Here is an 18944-nt window from a genome sequence, read left to right as displayed (position 1 = left end):
GGCCAGCCACAGAAAGCAGTACCTCTTCCCAAGGCAGCCTCAGATGTTATGATCTTCCTTTTTTCTAAATACACCACCCTTCTGTAATTCCTCTGGTTCTCATGGTGCAGAGAAAGGATCTGAGTGGGGCTCAGGATTGCCCCACATGGGGCACTGCAGCTACCTTGTCAGCAAAAAGACTCTTTTCCTTTTTCCCTCTTATTTCAGTTGCCTGCTCTCTTAGGTTCAGTGATCACATCTGTTAGTATGTTGGGACCTAATGACACACAAAAGGAGAGGTAAAAAGAGCCTTTCATTCTGAAATTACTTTACTTGTCCAGAAGCCTGGTTTATACTGCCACTATCTGTCCACCTTACCTGCTGCAGCCCTTCCTGCAAACACACACAAAAACAGTTCATGCAAATTTTCCCACAGCTACAAACAATTTGCAGAAGGAAGTGGGAGACATTAAGGATTTTGTTTTATTGCTCTTTCTGTCCTGGAGAATTTGATTAGGCATTAATCAGTTAAAAATAATTTTTACATTATCATGTTTTTTCTACCCATGTTTTAAGTAGGTATAAATGTCTTCTAACAAATCTTTACATGATTCTGCCTCCATTCCTCATCTTCTGAACCCCATTTTGAACCTTTGCCAATGATTCCCAACCGAGCAGCCCTTTCCAGCTGGTGCAGTTAGGCAGGTTTGCAGCCCCAGGCTCCTCTACACCTTCCTAGGGATCCTTGACAGCCCCTGCCTGCAGCAGTTTGTGCCATGCACATTGTTCTTAAAACACCTCATGGCCATTGTGTCTCATTGTAAAAAAGAAAACTAAATCCATAGTAAGCTTAGACTCAGATCTACAAACATATTCATGTTTTTAAATTATATCAAAACCAGAGAGGAAACGTGCTCCTCCTGAGGTCACTGAGGTTAAGGTGACGGAAATGTTGTAAGAGGTCCCCATCATCTTGAATCTCACTGCCTTTGGTAGCAGGAACTGAAGGTGCACAGCCTCCAAACCCTGCTGAGAGGGGCAGATAAAATGGTCAGAGAAAGTAACTGAACAATTTGGGTTTGAGAAATGCAGAGGGTTTTTAATGCTGTGCACAACAGTTAGAATACTTAGATGAGATTAGTTTTGTTTCTAGCTGTCAGAATCCAAATCTACATCTTCTGCTTCCCTGCAAAGCCTCCTATCTGCCACATTAGAGGCTGCCCTGGGCAAGAATGCTCTTCCCTCCACACTTACCAGGTGTGATTTTTCCCATCAGAAAAAAAGTGCACTTTATTATTCATTAGAGAGAGTAGGCTGGAAGGGAACGCCCAATTCTCCACAGATTAGGATCATAGGGAAGGGAAAACCTAGAAGTCAATTCCTACTTGAAATTAAAAAGAGGTTTTTCACATCTTTGCTAATGACTGTCTTGGGTGTTTGCCCTGTAAGCTCCATGTCTTGATGCCAAAGAAAGTTAAAGAAGTGCCTGCTGACACCTGTCTGCTGTTCTGTGAAGGCACAGGCACCTTTCCTAGAGAAGGACAAGGTTGCTATTCCCCTTATGGAAGAATAGGTGGAGACGTTAGCCCTTATGTATTTCTGTGATGTAAGTTTAGTATTTGGTAAGGCACAGCAGCTGTGTTGCAAATATATGGATAGGAATCTCACTTCTGACCATTCCTCAGAAACTGATCGCTCAGTAGCAAAGGCACTGAAAACTGCAGAGCACTCAGAAATAAGGAGCTGACCTGACTAATATGAGCTGTGGAGATGGGGCTGCACAGTATTCAGCACTACTGCCCAAGTTTTGAGGATGGACAGGCTCTTCTCTGGTGTGTTTTTGTTTTCCCAAATTCTTCCTTTATCATGTACCACATGTAATTTCTAAATTTCCCTTCTTCACTCCCAAGCGTTGTTTGTTCCAATCCCCTTAGGCTTGCTATTTGCAAGTGTGTACAGAAGTTTAACCCCCTGTCTTTCTGAAGCCAGCTGTGGCTTTGCTTTTTTTAAACACCACCTCTGTCAAATAGGAAGTATCCCTACTTAATGCCAGCCATTCCTCAGTAGAGAGACAAGTGTAAAAGGCATGAGAAGAGAGCAGCAAACCCCAGACCAATGCTGAGCAGGAAAAACCTTTATGCTTTGGGAGCCCTTCTCGCTGGGCAAGCCCCAGCTTAGGGTGTCATCAACTTTTGTTAGCTCTTATTAGCAAGCAGGCTCTTTCAGTGCTCTCCTATTCCTCTCCAAAGCCATCCTACCACACCTCTACAGCTTTCTCTTGATGCTTTTTTCTCTGTTTAGTTTCTGATACTCTAAAGTTTTCCTGTGAGTATACATCTATTCTATTTCAAGATACCTGGCTCTACTCTGCTTGTAAGGAACCCCCATCTCAGACGTTGTATAAACTTTTATACATTCCTCAGCTTCCACAGAGCAATCACTGAGCAATCAATTTCTAAAGTCTTTGCCTGACTGGTTGTCTTGTTGGATTAGGACAAAGTGTATGAAATACATAAATGCTTGATGCTGTATTAAGAAAGAAGACTTTTTCAAAATTCAGAACTATTTCCTAATGTTTCATAAATTCAGGTAAGGAGTAATTTGCTTTTTAAAAATGTGTTTTATAAATACTCCCTCAAGTGCAGCAGTTTGCAGTTTAAAAGTTTGTATTAATGACTCTTTTTGTTTTCTCAAAGCGTACCTTAAGTTCAATCTAAATTAACCACAGAAAAGGTAAAAAAAAATTTTCTAACTTTTCTGGAGCTCAAATAACCTAATATTTAGCAGCTGGCAGCTGTGGTGATTACTTTTGGATTATATCTAAAGTCTGCTGGAATCTAATTACTGTGATCTATGAACCAGGTAATTAAGGTAAAAACTCCCACATTTTCTTATACCTCATTAATGTATTTCCTTTGAAAATTGTTAGCTAATGATGGTACATTAAGAGTTTATCCATTACATGACAATGAATAATTAACACCTTTGTCCTGGGACATTAAAGGACAGAATGGTGTTTAACTGCTCAATGTGATGATAATTGTTTCTTAATTTACAGTGCAAATATCATGCAAGTTTGGGGAGAAAGGACGAATCAAACCGGGAAAATGGAATGGAAATAAATTATTTCTTTTCATAGAATTGCAGAAGGATTTGGATTGGAAGTGATCTGAAAGTTCATTTGGTTCCAAGCCCACTGCTGTGGGCAAAGACATCATTCATTTCCTACTTTCACAAGAAACTTCAAGCCCTGTCTGCGTGCAGGACCCCTGGCTCAGCTCCCCGCAACCTCTGTTTTCAAGTTATAACTGATTCCAAATATGTATTATTACCCCGAAGACTGAGATCAACACTTGGGTTTGATTGTTCCAGGTACTGGGAGTGCAAACATTGCAAATACAGCTTTTCCCTCAGTAACCAAATCCAATATATGACACACTGCAACAAGTGGTTTAGACATGGGGCAATGGAAAAGCAACCTGTGGTTATACAGGACACATAAATCGTATAATCACATAAATTCACATATAGATCGAAGTTTTCTTGAAGAAAGTGAAATGAATGAAGTACAAGAAATCTCTGTTGTCATGTAAAAGCTGGTATGGAATAAATTAATTTGATTCAGGACTGCTTGGGACTGGCTCTGCTTTACCACGTGAGGCATGTACTTGTTGCAAAACAGCATAGCAAGGGAATCTATCTGTACTCAAGTATCTAATCTGAAAAGCCTGAAAGCTTCCAGTTTGATTGCAGCTGCTCTGTGAAATAACAGCTTTGCTGGGAAACAGTCAAGGCATTACTTTTAGACCAGAACTTCAAAAAAAAGCTTTCTCATGATCATCTGTCAGACCATCAAGTAATTAAATATCTAGTGGAATCCCTGCCTAGAGGGGGAAAAAAAAAAAACAGTCTGAAACAGAATATATTTTGCTTTTAATTTTGTCTCCAATTAGGATACATTATTTATAAAGCCACAAAAAGTAGTAAAGCAAGATTTTTTTGTGAGGTTTTTTATTTATAAGGAATTGAGTTAAACAAATGAGATAATTAGGAAAATTAAGGTTAAAAATATTGATTCCATATGAGGGAGAGAAACGCATGGCTACTCAGGAAATCCTGCTGTAAGAAATTACCAAAGCCAGATTACCAGACACATCTGCTAAAAGAATAAATCAATCCACCTTGGAACCGCTCCTTCTCGAGGAACTGGGAACTTTCAAATCATCTCCTTCCAAATAATCCTAAAATCCTATTAGGTCAAGGAGTTCGAACTTCTGGCTCCAAGGCAAGCTTTCAATCAGTTCTCGGCCCTTTTTTCTCCCTGCTTCTGTGGACATAGCCTTTTGCCACAGCTTCAGCAGCAGTCCTCCTTGGAAAAAAACACAAGATGACATAGTCAATTTAGCATGGAGCGCACGCAGCTCGCGGCGTACCAGGGACCAAGTGCGCGTCTGGCAACAAGCACTCGACACTCTCCTGGGGACGCAGAAATGTGGACAAAGCTGGAGCTTGCGGTCGGGTGATAATTGCCTACAAGTGTGCAGAGAGACACAGACCATTCATTCAGTTCAGGATCCTTTGTATTGACAGACAACGGGGCTTGTTCCCTTGTCACCAGTGTTGCAGGTCGAAATGATTGAAGACTTATGGGAAGGTCTTTGTCTGCTCTGGCACGTAGCTCCGTGGTTTATGGAGCAGTAGCCTGGGAGTTAAAATCAGGCCTGTTTTCGTTTTCACTCTAAAACAAAAAGTGTTCACTTTCTGCCAGCTAAGACCTCAAGCTAAAGAAGCAAATTATCCTAATACTTTTTTCCAGGCAATAAACAGTGGCGCTCTAGGACATTTGGCTTGGCCAACCCAGCCTAGCATTAGCACCAGTTTGCAGGATAGTCACTGCTTACTCCTCACCCCACTCAGTGTTCATCTTTAGAGTGGATAGAGGGGAAATCTGAGGGTAAAAATGTCTAGTGTAAGAAGAATTTATTCTCCTCCTGTTCTGCCTTTGGGTAAAAAGTTGATCTGACAGTCCATGAATAGAAAAGCTTTAGAAGCAGCACAACACTCTCAATACAGTTCCTGCTGGACTAGCAGGGGCAAGTGAACAAAAATAAAGAGTAATCAAGCTCTGAATCAAGAAATCAAGTCTCACTCTGGGTTGGACAGGGTCCCGTCCTAGGAGGTAATAGGACCCTCTAGCTGCTGTTGAAGTTTGCAGTACCAGTAGATAACCCTGTCACAGGATGTATTTAAAAGCATCTACAAAACCAGTATATTTTGTCACCTGTGTTTTGTAGCACTAAGGTAGGGTCTTTCAGGTCCCTGATGAGGCTGTGGATTTAGATGCAGTCAAATTTATTTTAAGGCTCCTTTTTCTGATCTGCAAATCAGTTACCAGGCTGAATTAGCTGGCATTTAATTCTCAGCTGAATTCAAAGCTCATCCCTTAGAGCGAAGTCAGGGAAATCTCTACCTGCAAAATAAGGGATTTCAGCTATAGGATTCATTATGGCTGCACCTGCATGAAACTTATCTCTCTCTTCTTCCATTTATGTTCAACATCCATGCATCTTTCCCTCTCTCCCTGCAGTGCTGTCCTTACCTGATGTGCTACCCTAGTGCTCTCATCCCTCCTTCCTGTCCTTCTGGTCATGCTTTTCCTTGCCCTGCTCCTCTCCCTTCCTGGAGGTGTGTCAAGAAACCCTGAACTGTGTCATAGGCTGCCAAGCAGGTGATAGATCTGTTCAGACCCTTATTCAGATTCCAAAAAAAAAAATGCTATGTGAAAAATGTGAGGGAAGCACTCTGCCATGGGAAGATGCTCTTTTTGTAGCACTGAATAGCTTTATTTCACATCTTTTTCAGCTTTAAATCCAACTGGAGAGAGAATTTTCCGTGAAATGTACAGATAGAAGAGGATCACAAGTGCCATAGCTAAGCATGCCAATTTTTCATTCTTTTAATTTAAAGATTCAAAATAACTTTGCTTCATAAAGGTCAAACAAAAATAGCCAACCCAGAAGTATCTATGAAAGAACTGAATCCTCAGGAGAGTGTAATTCTGTGTTGCACCACTGGATGGTGATGTACGACTTATTTTGGTGAATACGATGAAGTCAGCATTGACTAAGGATACAGTTTTGCTGGGACAGATCTCTGTTAAATCAAAGACGGAGAGAAAACCAAAAACTGAAACCAGAACACTTGTGAGCACAAAAACTGTTGCTCATGATAATTTACTTTTTGTTTGTTTGTTTTTGTTCAACTGGTCTAATAATTTACAGTCTTAATGGTTTCAGATTCAACTGACAAAAAAAAAAGTCTGTTTTTAAAGTTCCTGTGAAAATTGGGAAAAGAAAGAGTAAGAACATCTGCTCCCAAAATACTTTTTTTCTCACTGAAATCCCTCATATTGCCAGTGTTGTCCCACCAGCATTTGCTGTCTGGTGTGTGGTTTGCTTATGGTTTTATTTTTAATTGTTTTACTGTTAGTCTCTAAGATGTGTTTATGCTACTTTATATCAAATATTCACTGTATTCATAAGGAGAGAGGTATGTAGAGAGAACAAGATATTAAATATCTATGGACAACAGACATCTGTAGGTCAGGCTCATACCTGTCATTTTATTTACTTTGTGAAGAGCTCTCAGTGACACCAGGACCTTATTTTGCCCTGGACTGAAGTCACTAATGGGTGGGAGAACATCCCCTTCAACAAGCATCCTCTGGGGCAGGAAAGCCTGGAACTCGTTTGTGGTCACTAAGTCTGTACTGAAGTGTGTGGCGGCAATGAAATCTACAGCATTAGCCCAGTCTTCACCAAAATGTGCTTCTGGATCAGAGAGATATTTTAAGCTGAAAGAGAAGAAAATAAAAATTGCGGCAGATAACTGAACTCTCCTGTAGAACACACTAGTTGATCATTTATCCCAAAGGGTTTTGCTCAGTATAAAATCCTGAGCAGCCTCAGCGCCAGTCACTTGAAGCCTCCTTAAGTACTTTATACCCAATTTCTCCTGGCAACCCTGCCTCTTCCCAGATTAAAAACAGCTCCTGAATCAGGCCCTGGCTCCCAGAGGGGAACCAGCATCTCATTTTAAGCCCAGAGCCTGACTGGACACTGCAGTTTGGGCAGCCATCTCTCACTGGTCATCCCACACTCTGAGAGAGGAAGGAAGAGAAGAGCCAAAAGAGTAGATGCCTAAGGTACAGGGGCTCATGCAGACTTTGTTAGGATACCATCCTTCCAAAGAGGCCTGGAGGTGGAAAGATCCTCCATGGACACTGCTCTATTCCCCTTACCTGTCCTGGAATTTGGGGAGAGCGTAAGCAATGGAGGAGGTGTGTGCCTTCCACATGAGGCCAAGGGCATCGTCCAGTTTGAAGGAGGAGAGGCTGGCAGAGCTCAGAGCTTTGTGTTCTGTAGATAACAGATACTGCAGCAGCAGGGAGCAAAAAGGGCAGAGAATGGGAGAGGAGGTTTAAACCCAATTCTTATTTTTTTATATAAGAACATACCTCACAAATAATAAGCTAAAGGAAATTGCGTTTGAATAGTTAGTGATAGTTGCTGTTCTTCAACTTCAACATTGCAAAGGTTTTAGTCACATAATTTCAGTATTTGGTTACAAAAATTCAATGGACTTTTGCAGCTAAGTGCCATGGAGTATTCAGTACTGAAACAGGGGACTCCTTATTATCTTAAAACACTTATCTATGTTCTTTTGACCCCAACTTTCTGAAAGTTTTCAGAAAAGTAAGAAAATTTTCCTTGTTGTCATTATGGTTGTTTGAGTAGTAGATATTTTACAATAACTTCTGAAACATGATGCATGGGAAAAATGGTCTTATGAAGACAAATCCAGTCTTATTCTTAAACCGTCTACTTTCACACACAAGGGGAACTTACAGTTTAACAGTTCTGCTCATTATCAATTTTTTGACTATCAATAAAAAATATTGACTGCAGTAGTCTAGCTATAAAAATAGCTATTAAATCTATGAAGTAAGAAATATTGTTATTTTTGGGATTAGAGAACAGCTGAGTGAGCAGGAAAGAGAATAACTACTTGCATAAATAGGTGTACTTCTGAATGATGTTTCAGCATTTTCAAGTTTTTAGATGTTGAAAGAAATAAACAAACCTTATAAAACCAACCAAAGGCCACTTTTTAAGGGCAGTGTTCCACCTCACAGGCTTATTTTGCATTGCTAACATAAGCAGTATTGGAAGAATACAAATATAATTGAACACAAAACAGTGTCTTGGAACAGAGGCCAAAATACAGAACTGTCTTAAAGGAAGAGAAAAATTCTATAACTTTTAAAAATCCTGTCCTACTTCTCTCTGACTCACTGTATGTTATGCTTTCCATTTTTCCTGCTTGTTGTTTTTATATGAAGCTGCTATTGAAAACAACCTAAGCTCTCTAAATCTTAAAAAATGACAGTAATAATAGTTTTTAAAGCTAATATATTGGTATAATTTATGAACATTTTTTTAAAAAATTATTTACTTCAAAAAAGGCCTTCCAGTCATCCATGAGCTTGGGCATGCGAGACCGGCAGTCTTTAACGCTGTAACAGAAATCATCTTTTTGCTCTTCTGGTGGCAATATTTCTATCTCATATGGCAACTGCCCAAAGAGACCAGCCTCCACTGCCCCCAGAAAGGGTATAATGGACAGATAGTAATTCATACCTGTAACAATAATTAAAAAGCAGCAGGTGTTAATCACAAGTGAATGAAAAATTCCCACATAAGAAAATGAACTCTCTCCCACACTAAACACAACTGTCTCAAATTGCCACGAATGCCACTCTGTTCAGCAGTGGAATAGATGTATTGAAATGTAGTAAAGATGACACTTGTATTGATTTAGATATTATTTGTAGTGTTCATTTATGCATCATCATTTAAGAGCCTTGTATGAGTTTCCACTGTGCTTTACTTTGTAGGAAAGGAAAAAAACTAATGGGAAAAAGTTAGACCTTTGTAGGCTGTCACGGACAGGACAAGAAAAGTCTCTCAAATATTAATTGCAAACTAAGTATAGAAAGACTAAGGGGTTTTCCACAAGTATTGTTGCTATTAAAAATCCCCCTTCTATGTACCCATGACCTATGAGAAAGGAAAATGTGATATTTTACTGGAAAATAATAATTTTACTTCTAAAAAATATTTTACTCACTAAAAATTGTTTGGATGTTACCTCAGTTTATCTGTTTAGATTTATTTTATGATGACGGCTTTCTTTGGTCTCATCCATAAGTTGGAGCAGTCAGACTCAAAATATAGGAAACTCAGGCTCAGTTCTCACTGGTACCAAATCTTGTCCCCAGTGAGAGTGCCTACAGGACTATTTGATATTCCTCTCGTGAAAGGAGAATCTGAAGTTCTCCTCTTAGTTATGTCCCCTTTGTAGAAATGAAGTTTAATGGTTTTGAGTGAAGAAAACCCTGGGGATCTGTTGTTCTCCCTCTCGGGTGGGTGCCTCTGAGCTGTTATGCTGAGAAGCCATTTGCTCATGCATGGTCTCAGGGACACGGACTGCACTGACATTTTGTACAAAATCCCAGCAGTGAGAACCAAAATCATCAAGACCTGAACACCCACCATGTATCCATGTCCTCCTAATGGGAAGCCATTGCTCCACCTTATGAGAGAAGATGACAAAACAAAGTTCACGAAGAAGGAGTGTGTGTGTTGGCTGTAGTTCAGCAGGGACTGGCCTGTACACCTTAGGAGCAGGGATACTGAGGGAACTGGATGCATTGCTCTAAGCAAAAGATGAAAAAAAAAGGATGGAGCAGCATGGAGGTGCTGTGGTCATGGTCTGCTGAAATCAATGCAGATACGAAACAAAGGATGGAGAAACAGAGCAGTGTGGTGGTTATGCTCCACTCAAAACATGCAGCTAGGAGGAGCTAAGCTCAAGGAATGAACCAGACAGTAAGCAGAAGCTGGCCTTCACTTCATTATCTTGAAAATACATCTTGCTTTTCACACTCTACATATACTAGTGACTGAAGCACCACATCAACATGAAATGTTACCAACTGTAACTTAACCTTCTCTTTTCTCTCAAAGGAAGCAATATAAATCTAGCTAAACTGGGGAAGGAGGTCATAACTTCTGGGATCAGTCAACAGGTTGAACTTGTCTTCTTCCCCCAAAGGGATGCCTATTGGGCAAGAACCTCATTCTGTTCAAGCTAAATTATTATCTCTAGCTAGCTTTAACTGGAGATTAGAATTGGTCAGTATATTCCTTCAAATTCATTTTTGCAATCAGTTACTATCAGCAGTAATCTCTGAACCTTAACCTGTCACAGCGTTCAACTATCAGTGTCTTTGTTAATAAAGCGTGTTATTCAGTACACTGTTTAGTGGGAGTCCTTCAAGAGCACTAAGGGAGGAGTGGCCAGAAGCAGATAAGATACTTGACAAAACTGGTAATATCTACCAATTCCACATGGGAACATTGTTGGTTTGTGACCCTAAACAGGTTGGTCAAACCATGCTCCAATAGAGTGAACTGTTTGATGGGATCCCCATAATGGGGCACTGAAAGGCTGGTCAGGCACAAGGGTTTCAACTTCTCTGGGGGTGCTGACTGAACAAATATAAAGGGTCATATATAAAGAGAAACCCCTTGTCTCATGTGACACAGCTCCTAAATGTGGACCTGGTTGGAAATTCAGGAGCAAATGTAAGGCTAGTCAGAAGAGTAAAGGAAAACTCTCAAGTGATGAGAAGACAGTGTTTCACTGAGACTCATAACTGAACTGGCTCTTGCTTCTTGTTCACTGTTTTCATAAGAAGTATGGAAACCTTGATCTCACATCACAAAGTGCTTATATTCTTTTAATTGTTCTTGCCTATATTATATATTTGCACCTGCTTGGGTGACTTAGAGGGCATAAAACAATGCAGGACAGGACTATACTAAATATTATTCTAGGCAAAGAGATTGATGTTCTTAAGCAGGTAGTATCCCATACACCCGAGGTATATTCAATGTGAGTTTCTGGTTTGAACTCATTCCTGGTTTCATGTGACTGCTTCTGCCAGAGTGGGCTGCTCTGAAGGCCAGCTGAAGGTTTTCATATCCTCAGAACACTGAGACACGTTTCCATGAAGTCTCAAAGACACTATGCATGTTCTTGCTTCAATAGGGTAAATCAAAGCTGAGTTTATACATTTTCTGGAGGCAACAAAATAGATATCAAGCAAACATGCAATATTTAGAAGAAATGAAGAGGAGGAATTCAAGCACTGAGGAAGTAAAAGTGGTAGATTCTATTCCAGGAAGGTCCCCTGCTTGCAAAGGGCTATGCAGCGACTCTTGTTACCTGACACTGTGTGGGACACCATCCCACAGAGCACTAGTGCTATCCAAACACAGAGAGGGAAAACCAAAGCTGAAGTGAGTACCACAGTCAGTGTTATCCTATGTTTACATTTTTAATTTTATCTATGCTTATGTCTTGGTTCACTTGAAGACATATACATTTAACTGCTGATTCGCAGCCAAAAGCTTAATTCAAATGGCCACTGAAGGAAAAACATTCCTGTGCCAGGGAAGGGACAGAGCTGCTTGCTCAAACCTACTGACAGGTCTGGGGAAAAGGGGAACTTACAACAGAACGTCAAGGAAGCTGAGGGAGCAAAGGACAAGAGTGATGGAGGGAAAATATGCTAAGGGAAAAAGAACCAAGATATTGATATAAGAATCACAAAGATTCCTGCTTGACATTTTCTCATAAAGTTTTAATTTGAAGTGCAAGCATCTAAACTGAAGAAATCTGCTCTGGACTAATTGTACAAATATATATACCTGTCATAGTGTTTCCCACACATTTTCACGTGAATATTTGCAGTATAAGTATTTTTAAGGCTGCAAACTTTTTTCCTCCTTCCTCAAGTAAATTGTCAAAATCAATTAACTTTCATTTACCCAATCACACTCAGGTGTCTTGTTGCAAGTTTGTGATGGAGAATTACATAGCACTGAAATGATAATGTAATGGAGAAGTCTAAGGGGAAGAAATATTTTCAGATGGCTTTCTAGGACACTAATTTATTTTGGAGAAGAACAGTGTGACAGCGTATACTTACAGGACCACCAGCTTCTTACAGATTGGCACAGGATCTCTCCATTTTCATATCCACAGGAAGTCACACCAGAAGGATCTGCTAACCTACCTGAATGAATCAAATGAAATAACACAACAAATACTTCTCAAACTTTTCATACAAGAAATCCCACTGAGATGAAAAAGATATAGAGGAATAAAGCAAGCAGACTTTTGTTTAGAGAAGCAAAACAATTACTGCTGCTTTGCTTCATAAGCTAATGTCCTAGAGTAGTTGAGTTTCTCATTGCATAGTAATTTGATTGTGTTTAAATTTTGAGCTATTCCTCACTGTAAATGTATTCTGGGAATTTACTGAACTGTTTGAAATCAGGACATCACAGTATTTTTAGTGACATATAAATATACATTCATATACAGACATGAACATGTGCATAGCTGAAGCATCATTTCTAATAGATGTAGGGCTGCTAGCTCAGTAGAGCTGCTAAACAAGCAAAATAGCACAAACTAAATGTGCTAGTAATTGCCTCACCTAATTGGGTTGTGTGATACAGAATCACTTCCATCTTAATCACACAGACAAACGTGGCCTTACTGTGAAGCTGAGCATGCAAACATTGTTGTAACTAATTAGCAAAGTTTGCAAGCATCTGTGCTGTAGAAAACGTGCAAGACATTTCACAATTACTCATGACAGAATATTTTACTTTAAGCATGCAGCATGAAGAAATAGCCTAAGTCCTAAAAGCATGCCATACGTGTACATTAAGTGTTGTCATGCAGGGTGTCAGGAAGTCTGCTTTAGGTGCATGACATGCAACTACCATGGCCTTGTGCAACAACTTGAGCTATTACAGAAGCTCCCAAACTGCCCTGCAAAGCACTTGCTCTCCAATAGTCAGCTGAATAATGGCAGTGTCATTTCTGTCAGATTAGAACTAAACCTCATTACCAAACCAAATTTTCTGATACTTACACTCAAGAATGTGCATACAAATTATCCTAATTATTCTCTCTAGCTGACTGGGCAGAGCTTGTTCCTTGGGGCATGCTAGCTACTCAAACCTGTATCATTCAGTAGCCAAGCACTGAAAATATGAACTTGCAACAATGAGGGTTGTAATTCAACCCATTTTTTAAAATGAAGATTATATTTTTTAATATTTACAGAAAGATTCAATTTTTCAAGATTTTACCTCAACAGACTGTCAAAAAACAGGCAACAATAGATCACTGGTGTGCAGATAAGATACTTGACAAAACTGGAAATATCTACCAATTCCAAATGGGAACATTGTTGGTGTGTGACCCTAAACAGGGGATGAATCGGAAGGATAAAGGATGAGAAGAAAAAGACAATATGTTGCAAAAGAATTGTACATGAGGTTTACCAAATATTGTTAGCCTTGGTGTTTCAGGAAAATTAAGGTTTCCCAGGCAGTATCAGTGATAATTATAAGACATGTAGAAATTGGAGCTGGAAGCATTAACTGCACTTACAGGTCTCTACACCATTTTTGTTGTCTCTGCTTTCTCCTATTCCTTGTGCTTAACACAATTGTTTTTTTCAGTTTTCAGGTCTACCCAAGCTAATCTGTATTGATAGTGCCTTCCAGCTGTGTTATTGACAACTATGTGAAACCTCATCAGCAAGATTTGTCCACTTTTTTTTTGTGGAAATGTTGTTACTGAAAGTGCTAAATGTAGTTATTCTCATCTTGCTGATGAAGAGATCCTAGCACATCCTCCACTTAGCTTCAGATTTCTTTTAGCAACAGTTATCACGAAATTCTCCTTCAGGTGTTCCTTTACCAGATTGAAGTTCCTTTGTCTTGTAAAGTATAATTGAAAAAATTTCATTCTAAGCTTTGCTTTTACAAAGGGAGTAAATGTAGTTCTGAACTTTGGAAAAAACCCAACATTTGTATTATGAAAGAAGATATCAAATTAGCTTGACACAATCTACTTTCAATTCACATATCCTGTGCTTTATCCCTTTTTCTATCTGGTTCCATGTCATTAAATATTCTTTCCTCCATACTTATTCTAATATCTTGTTTACTGCTGATATAAGACAAATAATTATATGTGCTCTTATCTCTTTTTTCTTCTTAAGTACAGGCACAATCTTTTCTGCTCTTGAGACATACAATACCATGTGAATCTTTCTTAAAGTTCCTGATCCTGGATTTGTACTTCTGTATGTGAAGTGGGGATAGAGTCTATCTGGTTTCCTCAGTTTCTGTAGGTAGAACTCTCAGTTTAGCTTTACCTCCCATGTGACAATTTCTGCTTCCACAATCTCATTTCTAATAGCTATGCTGTCTCAAGATCATTGTCTCTGCTGTAAATTTAGGCAAAATACTGATTTCCTTTTATGTCCCTGAGTGGATTATCGCAAACCTTTGTACCACTCTTATTAAGTAACAGCTTCACTTGTTCTTCATGGTTTATACAGAGCCATCTCCATAAAAATATTCTCTCAGTAACATAAGTTTCATGACAAGACAGAACTCTTAATTCAAAAAATTTTGTAATGTTTTCAAAGTTCTGTTGTCTTGCATCATGAACTCAAATCCTGTTTTTGTTTGCCCAAGCTTATTATGTTGATATACAAATGCTTCAGTCATTCATCACTAATCTATCCCACTGCCTACCTGGATTAGGTTTAGCCCTTGCTAACCTCACTACTGTATGCGCCACAATTATGTTATTCTTTGTCCCTTATCCATTTATCCTTCAAAGGCTCACTTTTTTTTTTTTTTTTTTTTTTTTTTTTTTTTTTTTTTTTTTTTAATGCAAAACTACTTCCAGCTAAGTGATAGATTCCTTTTAGTATTTTTTTAACCTTCTGGTCATGTAAATTAAAAAAATTTATCTAAGTGTCAGCCCTATGACTCTTTAGCAGGTGACAATACATCTTTACCTGTCTATGCAACCAGGGGCAAATCTTCCCCTCACAAACTATGTCCCTTGTCACTGCAACAGGGCAAATCCTCACTTTCTGGATGAAGCCATACTCTACACCTCCTCCTTTTCAGCAGGTCACCACTCAGCTGTAGCTGCTGCATCCAGTCATCATTGCCTCTACCACACATTGGGTCAATTCTCCTGCTGTACCAGCCATCTGTTTCATCGGCTCTTCTTTTTGTATACATAAAGAAGGAAAAGAGGAAAAAGCTTGCCTAAACTCCAACCAAATTCTTTTTGTTGCTATCTGTTTGCCAGTTAGTTTCCTGCCTGGATTTTGCTTACTATCTTGTTTTCCTCATTTTGACTTAGGAGTAAATTTTCCATTAGGTGTGACTAAATGCTGGCAGCCTTCCTTCACCACCAGGTGCAGGACCTCTGTCTTCTCTCAAAACTACAGTGTCACCCAAACCACCACCACGTGTAACTACAGGTTGCATCCAATAAAGAAAACAACAGGCAGTCAGATATGTTTGTTTATCCCCGATAAGATATTGCAGCCTTAGCCTTAAGGAACCTTTGACACGTATTTCTGTGTCTGCTCCCCTGGCGGGGACAACAGGAAAACCAGAATGACTGCCCTATACAACAACCAGCTTTTAGGGGATAAACCTTTAGAATCTGGACATAATTTAGAACAAAACAAAACAAAATAACCAAACAAACCCCACAAACAAGCAACCGGGGAAAAAAAAAACAAAAAAAAAAACAAAAAAAACCACCCAACCCAAACCAACAAACAGAAAAAGCTTTAATTTTTGTAAAAAACATATTTAGAAAATAAGGAGGCTATTTCTAAACTGATCATGAAGAATAAATGTAAATGGGTTCTCAGAGGGAGATGTGAACTTTCAAATATGTCTTAGAAATAAAACTCAAACCACCTCTAGAAGCTTGTAGCATTAACAAAAATAAAAGCCTATTAGTTAACAATTTAAGGATATCATTGTAGAATGTATGCCCTGAAATCTGTCTACATAAACTGAAGCAACTGGGAATGCCTTTCCAAAGATTTTTAGTTAGCTGAAATATTGCCCATCTGTACCATAAATCTGGATTCTGACCTCTTCCTATAAAGAATTTTAATAGCTATTTCTCAGCAAGGTAAAGGTGTTCACTCAGCATTTCTTTTTCAAATTGGCAGCTCTGTCAAAGGTTACACTGTCTGAGGCCATACTGGCCTTGTGAGGGAGAAACCTTGGTAAGGAAGCCTCTAAGCAGATCTGGTAAACACTTTGCTAAGCCAGTATCTTAAGAAAATAATTCATACCTGTACGAAATTGCCACCCATGCTGCAGTGGTAATCCCCAGAGAATATTGCCACTGTTTTGGGGTCCAAAGGCATCAAAATATTTGGCTGAAGCACTCAGCAAACTCTTATACACTCCCAGTCGACCTTGATAGTTCCAAGCACTGATGACAATTTTGTTGTCCTTTACTGGGAAATCCAGCAGGCTTTCGGGGGCCAGGTCCCACAGAGGGGGATAGACACCTCCAGGGACATCGTTTTCACTCTGTGCCACAACAGTCGCAGGACTCAGGGTAACAGCCACTACAAGAAGAGCATGTAAGCCAAAGCAGGGCCACATTGTGAAGGCTTGTGACCCAGGGGATTGTGGCTGCAGGGCTTTTATCGGTAAAGGTGAGGGCTGGACAAAAAGGCTGACTCAGACACACAAGCCTTTGTCTCTCTTCCCTTTCCCAGCCATGACCCTGAAGTGGAGTTGCCAGACTAGCAACTGTGAGCAGTGCTCTGTCCTCTCTGTGGGATCTAGGGAGTACCAGCAGGTGTTTAAGAGGAATCAATCTAATCAGAAAATGTCCAAATCCGTGCTGTCCATGACATATGTACACACTTCCAAAAGGCTGAGGTGCTACAATACTGATAGTACAGTTGCACTATAAAACTTTCAGTGTCCGTGTTTCTTACAAGCTGTCAGCTTGCCTTTCCCAGCCTAATTCCTTTGGGTAGAGGAGGGACAGCAGTGGCAGAAATCTCACCTCAAGACACGCACAGGCTATGGGTGAGGCATTCTGGGGAGGACTCCAGGCACTGATAAAAGAGCATCACTGACACACTGCCATTGTCAGCTTTGTCTTTTGGCCTTGGGACAACTGCCTGCAGCCTTCAGGTCATAAGAGGGTTGGAAGTAGCCAGACCAGCCTTCAGGCCACGTAGCACCTGGCTAGCTGTAATTTTAGTACTGGTTTGTCTTGTGTAGAAATGGTCATCATTTTAAAGTTCTAAGGTATTGATACCCCATGATCCAGCAGACTCCAAAGGGAACACAAAGCCCATGCCTCCAGTGATAAAATTGGTGTCTAAGTTATACTTCAACAAAAGTGAAACTGTGCAGCTGCCTTCTTCTCACCTACTGCCAGGAATTCTAGGACTTTATAATCTTCAGCTGCTTTTTCTCAGCTGAAGATAAGCAATGTTTTTTTCAGATAAGCAATGTTGCAAAAGAACACTCAGCAAACAAACATGTGGTTTGTTATCTCTCTATTCTTTTATTTGAATGAGAAAAATTGCAAATGCTGCTTTTCTTTGAAGTAATTCTGTGAGTTTCGGTTGGGCTTTGTGTGCCTAAAGTACCTTTAACCATGGGTGGGAGCAAGTCAAAACTGGCTGCAAACTTCTGATAGTAAATTCAAAAGAAATGTATCACTTTCAAAATTCAAAATTTTTCAATTTACTCTATTTATTAGGAAGACTTTCTAGTAAATAGCAGAATTTTTCAATGATCACTTTTTCTTTTGTCTGCTTGTCCCTGGGTGACTGAGAGAGAAACACAAATGATTTTGAAATACAGAGATTAACACAGATCTGATCATGCTGTCTTGAAGAAGTTACGAAAAATCAAGTTGTTCTTTTATTAACTTCTATGGATGGCATTTATCTAACCCAAATGTGGCCATTTTAACATTAGCCTAGCTATGTAGATTCACTTGATATCCAAATCAGAGAATGAGGCATATCCAGAATGTAACTCATTTAAAACACATCACTGAGACATGTATTGTTCCTGACTGACTGTAAAGGGAGTAGAAATTACAAGTTTACCTTTAGACACAGAAAAAATATTTTTAGTTTAAATAAAATCAATATTCTTTCTACTACTTTTCTGAAATAATTTCTGATTTACATTGTGAAATAATAATTTCAGAAATGTTTTGAAAGGTACTTCTTTTTTTTTCCTTGAAATAAGGCATTCTATTAAATAGTCCTGAGGATAAATGCCAAGAACTGTGCTGATTTTATATACATATATATATATATATATATATATATACACACTAGACTCTAACTGAGGCAATGGGTAGTAAGGCTCACCTAAAAAGGAAGGATGATGAAAGGCATCAGCTAAGGCACAAGATATATGGAGGCAACCTATGAAATAAAAGGCACAAAGCTTATAATTGCACTAAGGCAAAAATTTTATTTAGGAACATGAAGGAGTGAGTAAGAGTGGTTGGCTTTTTTTTTTTTTTTTTTTTTTTACCATCACTGAAAAAAGTGTCCAAATTGGGAAGCTAAACTCCTTCTGTTTCTCTTTAGTCAAAGGTGAGAGTTTGAATTTTTCTAGTGAAAGACACCAGACATTTGTATTACATGAGTGGTTTTGCTTAAGGTACGTGAGATAAAGAGAGGTGAATAAACACCTTCACTTTTTTTTTTGTAGAGATACCATATACATACAACCTCATGGCATATCACCTGGTAGTGAACTACTAGTTCCAAGTTTGTGTGGGACTTTACTGTGCATGGAAAACTGTTCTCCTGCTCTGCCTTCTAGAAAGGAAAACCCTACTAACACTAACCTGGGCAGGCATGAAAATATTAATCACTAGTGTAAATGCAAAACCACACTTTCTCAAAAGACTTATAGTACAGA

General features: G+C 39.2%; 1 protein-coding gene across 1 annotated transcript; it reads right to left on the bottom strand.

Moving 5' to 3' along the window:
* Window positions 1-4220: 4220 nt before the first annotated feature.
* On the bottom strand, window positions 4221-16637 carry CUNH6orf58 (chromosome unknown C6orf58 homolog). Its single transcript, XM_041470151.1, has 6 exons — window positions 16319-16637; window positions 12098-12184; window positions 8494-8678; window positions 7280-7413; window positions 6594-6832; window positions 4221-4348 (listed from the first exon to the last, which is right to left on the bottom strand). Exons 1-6 carry the CDS (start codon window positions 16635-16637, stop codon window positions 4221-4223), a joined length of 1092 nt encoding a protein of 363 aa, XP_041326085.1.
* Window positions 16638-18944: the final 2307 nt, after the last annotated feature.

Source organism: Pyrgilauda ruficollis, unplaced genomic scaffold, assembly GCF_017590135.1.
Source record: "Pyrgilauda ruficollis isolate IOZ18807 unplaced genomic scaffold, ASM1759013v1 scaffold24, whole genome shotgun sequence".
In the NCBI taxonomy this organism is placed as follows: domain Eukaryota; kingdom Metazoa; phylum Chordata; class Aves; order Passeriformes; family Passeridae; genus Pyrgilauda; species Pyrgilauda ruficollis.
Note: the sequence above shows the minus strand (reverse complement) of the source record. Positions and strands in the feature narration are given on the sequence as shown.

Excerpts from the sequence above, each read along its gene's own strand:
- CUNH6orf58 (XM_041470151.1), bottom strand. The coding sequence starts at position 16,637 with ATGTGGCCCTGCTTTGGCTTACATGCTCTTCTTGTAGTGGCTGTTACC. Across the intron at positions 7,414-8,493 it reads ACTGGAAGGCCTTTTTTGAA|TATCTGTTATCTACAGAACA; the intron begins GTAAATAATTTT and ends CTGCTGCTGCAG. Across the intron at positions 4,349-6,593 it reads CAAAGTAAATAAAATGACAG|GAGGACTGCTGCTGAAGCTG; the intron begins GTATGAGCCTGA and ends TTTTTTTCCAAG.